General features: G+C 41.7%; 1 protein-coding gene across 1 annotated transcript; it reads right to left on the reverse strand.

The window, feature by feature from the left end:
* Positions 1 to 240: 240 nt before the first annotated feature.
* On the reverse strand, positions 241 to 885 carry LOC140991190 (uncharacterized). Its single transcript, XM_073461146.1, has one exon. The coding sequence runs from the start codon at positions 883 to 885 to the stop codon at positions 241 to 243; it is 645 nt and encodes a 214-aa protein (XP_073317247.1).
* Between the last annotated feature and the right edge of the window lie 8,295 nt (positions 886 to 9,180).

The following is a 9,180-nucleotide window of genomic DNA, read 5'->3' on the forward strand; positions in this document are numbered from 1 at the left end:
TCCTGGGTCTATTCCTTTGTCACTACAACCAGATGATTTTGCTCCCTGAAATCTTCGGGAACCTCTCTGTGGACAACCTCTAGCAAAGTGTCCGGACTGTCTGCAAATATGGCAACTACCAAATACTCCTTGGCATTGCTCTGTGGGATGTCTCCCTCCAAAGGTTCTGCAATAAACTCCGGTATAACTCGGGCTAGAACCACTGGAGCTAGATGAACCACTCGGTCCGCTCCCTAACTTCTAAAACTGTTTCTTTTGAGCTTTCAGCAAATCTCGCTTCCCACTCGTACTACCACTATCCATTCTGAGAGGGGATTGCTGTGTCTGTGGTCGGATCACATCCAACCTTCCTAGTTGGCGAATCAAACTTGCCTCAGCTCTTTTTGCTTTAGTCAAAACATCAGCAAAATTATGGGGTCGCTCTACCTTCATCAAAGCAAATATCTCAGGATTCAATCCGTCGATGAACTGATCCGCTACAGCTTCATCCTTCCCAGCTATCAGCGGAGCAAAACGCAGTAAGGCAGAGAATTTAGCAACATATTCTTCAATATTCTGTTGGCCCTGTTTCAAATTCTCAAACTCTACTCTTTTGTCCTCTCTATACGACCCCGGGAAAAATCTTCGGTAGAATTCAGCTTTAAAAACTTTCCACGTGATCACTGTACCCCGCTGTGCGAATACTCTTTTGGTTGCGATCCACCAACTTCTTGCAATTTCTTGTAATTGATTGGGCACTAGTTTAATTCTCCGTTCATCTGGATAATCCAGTGAATCAAACAGTATCTCTATATCATCTAGCCAATTCTCACAATCCTCATATGTCTCAGTACCCCTCAGAATCGGCTGTTGAAATGACTGAAACTGTTTCAACTGTAATTCCATCGGAGTTTCTGACACATCTATCTGATCAGTTGAAGCACTACCTCGTTCTGGAATTCTTCGAGGGGGTATATCTGATGATTACAAGAGTGATGGTCGCGCATATGCGCGAGACGTGCAGATTGTATATTAAGCCACGTACGCTGTCATGCAAGTGAGATATATCCTTTGTGATTTCTTTATGATTTCAGAAGCAAGAAATCGAGAGCCATCTTCTGGAGTTTGTACCTTCCCAGGATTGTGCTAAGTACCTATATATCCATGTGGTCTTAGGTTCGCTCCTGGGGAGGTACAAACTCCAGTGCATGGGCTGGAGGAGCTTATGAGTAATGATGCATGGGAAAGCCCGTGAGGGGGAGAGCCCAGAGTCTAGAGGGGCCAAGGCCCAAGAGTTCAGAGCAGAGCCCAAGACCGGGATAGCCCATGGTCATTACAACAGGTGGGACAGGTTCAGGGTCGAAGAGATGAAGAGAGAGATCGTGATTAGAGTGGAGACTACGGACTTGATCTGAGATAGGGTTGAACACTTGATATTTAGTAGTTGAACCTTAGTTTGTAAATGATTGTATATAGTACAAGACTTGTACTTTACTTTTATACTGATATGTATAGTAGAGTGATTCCATTACGTTAAGCAGTTAATATTATATTTAAAAAAAAATAGACCTTGTTTATGATAATTGATTAATTAGTCCCAATGACGATTGAGAACATGATTAGCGTCCGGGTCCCCACAACAGGTGGTATCAGAGCAGTAGGTCTTGAACTGTAGGTTCTGTAGACCGAAATAGAAGCTAGTGAGCGGGGTAGATTGAGTTTTCTTTCCTGCTTTTGGATTTCTAGCATGATTTCCTGCTTTAATACATGTTTACCTGATTATCTGATTTTGATATGGTAATGTGTATTATTGGGAATGGATCAGAACCGATTCTTGATCAGAGGTAAGATGATCAGAACGGGACTGAGACAAATTTGTAAATTGTGATTGCTAACCCTTTTGATAATCAGATATGCCTCCGAGAAGAATACCAGAACAGGGTAGCACTTCAAATCCTCCAATGGATGTTACAGCCACTCCAATGGAGACATTGTTGAAAAGGTTTCAGTCATTTCATCCACCGACTTTGAAGGGTACGGAGACTTCCGTGGATTGTGAGAGTTGGTTGGACGATATTGAAATGCTGTTTGAGTCCCTGGACTACACTGATGAGCGGAGAGTAAAATTGATAGGGCACCAGTTACATGACGTTGCTAAGAACTGGTGGATCACAACGAAGAAGGCATTGGAACATCGAGGTACGACTATTACCTGGAATGTGTTTAGAACTGAATTTTATCAGAGGTTCTTTCCAGTGTCGTATAGGAAGGACAAGGGAGCCGAGTTTGCCAATTTGAGACAGGGCCAGCTAAATATTGAAGAATATGTGGCCAAGTTCTCTGCACTGTTGCGGTTTGCTCCCCACGTGGCTGAACATGATGAGGCCATTGCAGACTAGTTCATTAATGGCCTGAATCTTGAAATCTTTACCTTGGTGAATACCGGGAGGCCAAACAATTTTACTGATGCATTGAACCGAGCTAAAGGAGCCGAAGCCGGTATGATGAGACAGAAAGGAGCTTCGTTCGTGCCTTCAGCACCGGGACCACAGCAACCACCTCCTCGATTTGAGAGTGACAGTGGTAGTGGAGAGAAAGAATTCCTGAAAGCTAGGGGAAAGCAGTTCAAGAAATCTGGAAGTAGTTCATCCAGTTCTATTGGCTCGAGACCAACCGGTCAGGGCCAGAGTTATACAGGACCCTATTGCAACACTTGTGGAGGGAAGCATTCCACAGAGCAGTGCGGAGGAGTGTTTGGCAGTTGCCGTATTTGTAAGCAACAGGGACATTTTGCTCGAGTTTGTCCCCAGAGAGATACTCAGAGGTCACAGGGTGCCGAGTCATCTGGATCAGTAGCTCAGACTGGTAGACGACCAGCTGCAGTCCACTCCTTTCAGCTAGCACCATCCCAGTCACAGCCGAGGCCAAGAGGAAGTCAGACAGTTAGCCAACCTCCTAGACAGCAGGCCAGAGTGTTCGCTTTGACTGAGGAGCAGGCTCAGGATGCACCAGACGATGTTGTTGCAGGTAACTGTTTTATTTCTGGTTATCCTGCATATGTATTGATAGATACTGGTGCATCACATACATTCATATCTGAACGATTTGCATTGATGCATTCTTTGCCTATTGAGCCATTATCTGCTGTAGTGTCTGTCTCTTCTCCGTTGGGGACATGTTTGATATCAGTGAAATCTGTGAAACGTTGTATGCTACAGTATGATAGACATGAGATTGAGCTAGATTGTATTGTGCTTGGGTTATCTGATTTTGATTGTATTATCGGTATCGATATGTTAACCAAGTACAGAGCCACTGTTGATTGTTTCCACAAGATCGTGAGATTCAGACCGGATATGGCTGATGAGTGGAAATTCTACGGTAAGGGTTCTCGATCTAGAATTCCTTTGATATTCGTATTGTCTATGACTCGATTATTGCAGAAATGAGCGGAGGGATTCCTTTTCTATTCAGTTGATTTACTGAAATCGAGCCCATCATTGGCGGATTTGCCAGTGGTGTGTGAGTTTGGTGATGTCTTCCCAGACGAGATTCCTGGTTTGCCTCCGATTCGAGAGATAGACTTCAGTATTGAGTTGATGCCAGATACAGTTCCGATTTCGAGGGCTCCGTACAGAATGGCACCGATTGAATTGAAGGAGTTGAAAGAACAGTTGGAGGATTTACTGGCCAAGGGTTACATCAGACCGAGTGTACCTCCTTGGGGTGCTCCAGTATTATTTGTGAGGAAGAAAGACGGTTCTATGAGACTCTGTATCGACTACCGGCAACTGAACAAAGCAACGGTGAAGAATAAATATCCCTTGCCTCGCATTGATGATTTGTTTGATCAGTTGCAGGGTTCATCTGTATATTCCAAGATCGATTTGAGATCTGGATACCATCAGCTGAGAGTCAGGGATTCTGATATCTCAAAGACAGCATTCAGAAATAGGTATGGACATTACGAGTTTATTGTCATGCCGTTTGGTTTGACGAATGCACCGGCTGTATTTATGGGGTTGATGAACCGTGTCTTCCAGAAATATCTCGATGATTTTGTGATTATATTCATTGTTGATATTTTGATTTATTTGAAGAATATGATGGAGCATGCTGAACACTTGAGAACTGTGTTGAAAATATTGAGGGCTGAGAAATTATATGCTAAACTGTCGAAATGTGAATTCTGGTTGAGACAGGTTGTATTTCTGGGTCATATTATATCTGGAGATGGTATATCAGTTGATCCCAGTAAGGTTGAGGCAGTGATTTCTTGGCCGAGACCGACATCAGTACCTGAGGTTCGCAGTTTTATGGGTTTGGCAGGGTACTATCGTTGATTTATTAAAAACTTTTCCAGCATTGCCAAACCGATCACTCAGTTGACTCAGAAGAATGCTCCATTTGTCTGGTCTGAGGATTGTGAGTCCAGTTTTGTTGAATTAAAGAAGAGATTGACCAGTGCACCGATATTGACTATACCCTCAGGTACTGGTGATTTCGTAGTTTATTGTGATGCATCTCACCGAGGACTGGGTTGTGTTTTGATGTAGCGAGGGCATGTTATCGCTTATGCCTCAAGACAGCTGAAGCCTCATGAATCTCGTTACCCAATTCATGACCTTGAATTGGCAGCCATTGTCTTTGCATTGAAGATATGGCGACATTATCTGTACGGTGAGAAATTTGAAATCTATTCTGATCATAAGAGCCTGAAGTATCTGTTCTCACAGTCCGAGTTGAATATGAGACAGCGAAGATGGCTTGATTTACTAAAGGATTTCGATTGTGAAATCAAATATCATCCAGGAAAATCCAACGCAGCAGCTGATGCACTGAGTCGAAAGGTATGTTCCTTATCCTTGTCGACGATTGGTGTTTCGAATTTGATAGAAGATTGCTGTTTGTCTGGATTGGCCTTTGAAACAGATCTTCAGCCTCTGAAATTATGTGCTATTCGAGCCGAACCAGAACTGATATTACAAATCAAAGAAGCACAGAAAATTGATCAGAATGTACAGAATTCGATTGCTATGGTCAGAGCTGGACATCAATCGGAATATCAGGTTCGAAACAGTATTTTGTATGTGAATAATCGTATTGTTGTGCCAAATGTTTCGGAGTTGAAACAGCGAATACTGGCAGAAGCGCACAACAGTCGTTTTAGCATTCATCCGGGTGGCAGGAAAATGTATAATGATTTGAAGACAAAGTATTGGTGGAAACAGATGAAAGCTGATGTTACTGAATTTGTAGCCAAGTGTCTGAATTGCCAACAGGTGAAAGCTGAGAGAAAGAAACCTGGAGGACTATTACAGAGTTTGTCGATTCTTGAATGGAAATGAGATCACATTTCCATGGACTTCGTGACGAAATTACCAAGATCATCCCGAGGTTGCGATGCGATTGGCCTCGTGATTGATAGATTGACCAAATCAGCATGTTTTATTCCGTACAAGATGACGTACAGACATGACCAGATGGCAGAGATCTATGTCAGAGAAGTGGTCAGATTGCACGGAGTGCCAAAGTCGATTGTTTCAGATCGTGATCCTCGATTTACTTCGCACTTCTGGCAGAGTTTGCAGCAGGCTCTAGGTACGAATTTACATCTTAGTACCGCATATCATCCACAGACCGACGGACAGTCAGAGCGGACTATCCAGACACTGGAGGATATGCTGAGAGCAGTAGTGCTTGATTTTAGCACTAGTTGGCAAGATGCATTGCCACTTTGTGAGTTTTTGTACAACAACAGCTATCAGACGAGTATAGGGATGGCACCATTTGAAGCGTTGTGCAGAAAGAAATGCAGATCCCCTCTGTATTGGGACGATATCTCTGAGGTACCTGAGATTGGACCTGACATGATCAGAGATATGACCGAAAAAGTGAAGCTGATTCAGAAGAGAATGAAGGCAGCTCAAGACAGACAAGCCAAATATGCCAATGTTCGACGACGACCGTTGGTATTTGAGGCTGGAGACCGAGTATTGTTGAAGATTTCACCTTTCAGAGGAGTTGTCAGATTTGGCAAGAAAGGGAAGTTGTCTCCACGTTATATTGGGTCGTATGAGATTCTCGAGAAGATAGGAGATCGTGCCTATCGACTTGCATTTACCGCCTTCTCTATCTGGAATATATGATTTCTTTCATGTATCTGTGCTGCGGAAGTATATTTCTGATGCTTCACATATTATTCAGTCAGATGAGGCCGAGCTTGACGATGAAAGGGGGTCGGTTACGGTGACCAGAAGCGCAACGGAAGTTAAAAATTTTTTATTTTTTTTATGAGAAATTTTCGGCCACCTCCATTCTTGTGTAGCAAATACAATAAACACAAAATGACATTCATAGTGTGTTAAGAAATTTACTTATCAATCACAAGGATTGATGTATGGCTCCAACTAAGGTGTAAACACCTTAGCTCTTCAATGGTAGAAACTATCTTCAAGCTTCCTTTGAGCACTCCTTGCTCAACTATTAAGCCCACCACCAACTAGGTAGATCCCCTCTTAATTTGCACTAGAAAACTAAGAGGATTTTTCAATGAGAAGAATTTTCTTTCCTCAACACGTGAAGAAGAAAAATGAGAGAAAAATGGGAGAGAATTTTCTCAAGAAGTTTCGGCCATTGCATCTTGGAGTGGAGGGGAGAATAATTTAATTTTCTTGTCTTGGTTGTGAGAAAAGCAAAAAGCAAAAGGTGCATGCCTTGTATTATTTTAATAAAAAGAAATCCACAACCTTCCACCTCCCAAGCATGCTTTGTTATTTGATTTTTAACAATTAAAAATCCATGGACTTAATTTTAATTATCTCAAACATATTTGAGACTAATTAAACATTACTTGAATTTACCCAAGTCCCACTAGTTAAATAATTATTTTAATTGAGCTCTACAAGACTCAATATGATTTAATTAATCCAACACTTGAATTAATTTAATTATTTGGACTCTACTAGGTCCACTAGTGTTTAATTAATTCAACACTTGAATTAATTTAATTTAGTCCATAATAATGTTTATGAAAATCACAATTTTCAAATACATTATTCACTTGGCCAAATTTTAATTTAGGAACACTTCCATAAATTAAAATTTACATTTCTCTCATAGAAGTCATACTTCTATTTTTCCTTACGCCTATAAACTCATTTATAAGCCGTTCAACACATTGAACTATTTTCTCCTTTATAGAAGTCATACTTCTAATTTTCCTTACGCTTATAAACTCCTTTATAAGCCGTTCAACACATTGAACTATTTTACTTCTCAACGGGATCTAGAAAGCTAGTACTTGTGTGGCCCTCAATGGTTCATTGATACAACTAGCCGTGGGTTCACATCTCCATGTGATTCGGACTAAACATGTCCTTATATGAGCATACCCCAATTGCTCCATTCTTACTTATCAACTCCTTGATAATAAGAACGTCAGAACTCAAGTCTGATAGTACCCAACCAATCATGTTAAACGCCTAGCAGCATCGCTTACATGATTCCCTAGGTATCAAATGATAGTGCCTGCAAGAACCATTCAATTATGGTTAGCGTACAGTACGGTCCCTTCAACTCATATATCCCGACCGATTCGACAACCATTGGTTTATCGAGAGTTGTCAATGAATCGATACTATGTGTCATGTCGTAGTTGCATCGATGGTGTAATCTATGAAACCCCTTTCATAATTACCACCATACTCTGATCAGAGATTTCAAACTACATATACATGAAAAACACATAGGATATCCATACCCGTAGGTAAGCGGTGAATCCCCGACTACAATGCATCGACTCCTATATGTTTCGACAGAACACCCAACCTTGCCACCTGATGACCCCATGAGAGTCGGTAAACAAGTCAAAGTGTAATTCTAGCACATAGAGTCTCAATGTTGTCCCGGGTCATAAGGACTAATGGTGTACAACCATAAACTAGGACTTTTCCACTCGATAAGTGAGAACCACTTGGAAAGTCCTTTAATGGAGGGTTGTTCAGTGCACTCTACCAGGAGCACCTATCTGCATGATCGGACATCATAATGTCCCCTACCAATGAAACATGGTACTCACATCGCAGATACTAGTCTCAAGCTCGAGCGACCTATATCCTTCTTAGCAGCGGCTGAATCGACTAGGAACCGTTTAGAATATACAGTATTCCAAATATGAGTTTCATGATACTCATCATATGAGCATCTCATATTCTTTCTACTATTTGTATATTCAAGGGCTTTATCTATGCAACTAGCATGGGTATATAAATAAAGATGTGCCAAAACAATAATTTCAAATATTATTAAAATAAAGATTGCTTATACATAGAGTTTTATTGTGAACACTCGGCCAACACTTGGCTCGACGTGCACCTACTCTAACAGATGAGACACTGAGTTACTTCGAAAAGCCAATACAAATTCTCGATCGTAAAGAAAAGCAGCTTAGAACTAAGACTATTCCACTTATGAAATTTCAGTGGAGTCGTCATGGCATCGAAGAAGCTACCTGGGAAACTGAGTCAGATATGAGGCAGAGATTTCCAGAGTTATTTCGATAATGTGAGTTTCCTATTTAGCTTCTGTTACATTTCTTGCTGCTATCTGAATTGATTGCTTGTGATTTCGGGGACGAAATCGGATCTTAGGGGGGGAGAAATGTAATGCCCGAGATTTAATTATTGTGATCAGATATGACTTAATTGACAGAAGTAAGATTGTAGGAGCTCACGTGGAAGAGTTGGGCGTCGGTGCAAGATCAACAAGATTTTTGGTACAGAACTCTTGGCGCCCGAGCTGTAGAAGATGATCGTCCGAGCGCCAATGTATCATAACAAGGATTTCGGACAGAACTCGCCGCGCCCGAGCGGTAGTTTTTGACCGCCCGAGCGCCAGAGTAGAATAAGTTAAGGCTCGGACAGAACTCGCCGCGCCCGAGCGGTAGTTCTTGACCGCCCGAGCGCCGCTTGGATTTCATGAAAATGAGACACGTTTCTTTGACATGCAAATGGATGTATATAAGCTGACTTTCCTCAGAAATTGGTGACAAGAATCGAAGGAATTTTCAGAGAAAGCTTCAAACTCTTCCGTGGCTGGGAATAGTGATTGGGAAGGAACCAATTATCAGAATTTCAATCCAAGTACAGTTCTGAGATCCTCGTGACAAGAGCTACAACTGGACGTAAGTTTTGTTACGTT

This window comes from Primulina huaijiensis, chromosome 13 (genome assembly GCF_012295235.1).
Source record: "Primulina huaijiensis isolate GDHJ02 chromosome 13, ASM1229523v2, whole genome shotgun sequence".
NCBI lineage: Eukaryota > Viridiplantae > Streptophyta > Magnoliopsida > Lamiales > Gesneriaceae > Primulina > Primulina huaijiensis.

Bases quoted from the DNA above. Each gene is read 5' to 3' on its own strand.
- LOC140991190 (XM_073461146.1), bottom strand. From the start codon at position 885: ATGGAATTACAGTTGAAACAGTTTCAGTCATTTCAACAGCCGATTCTG.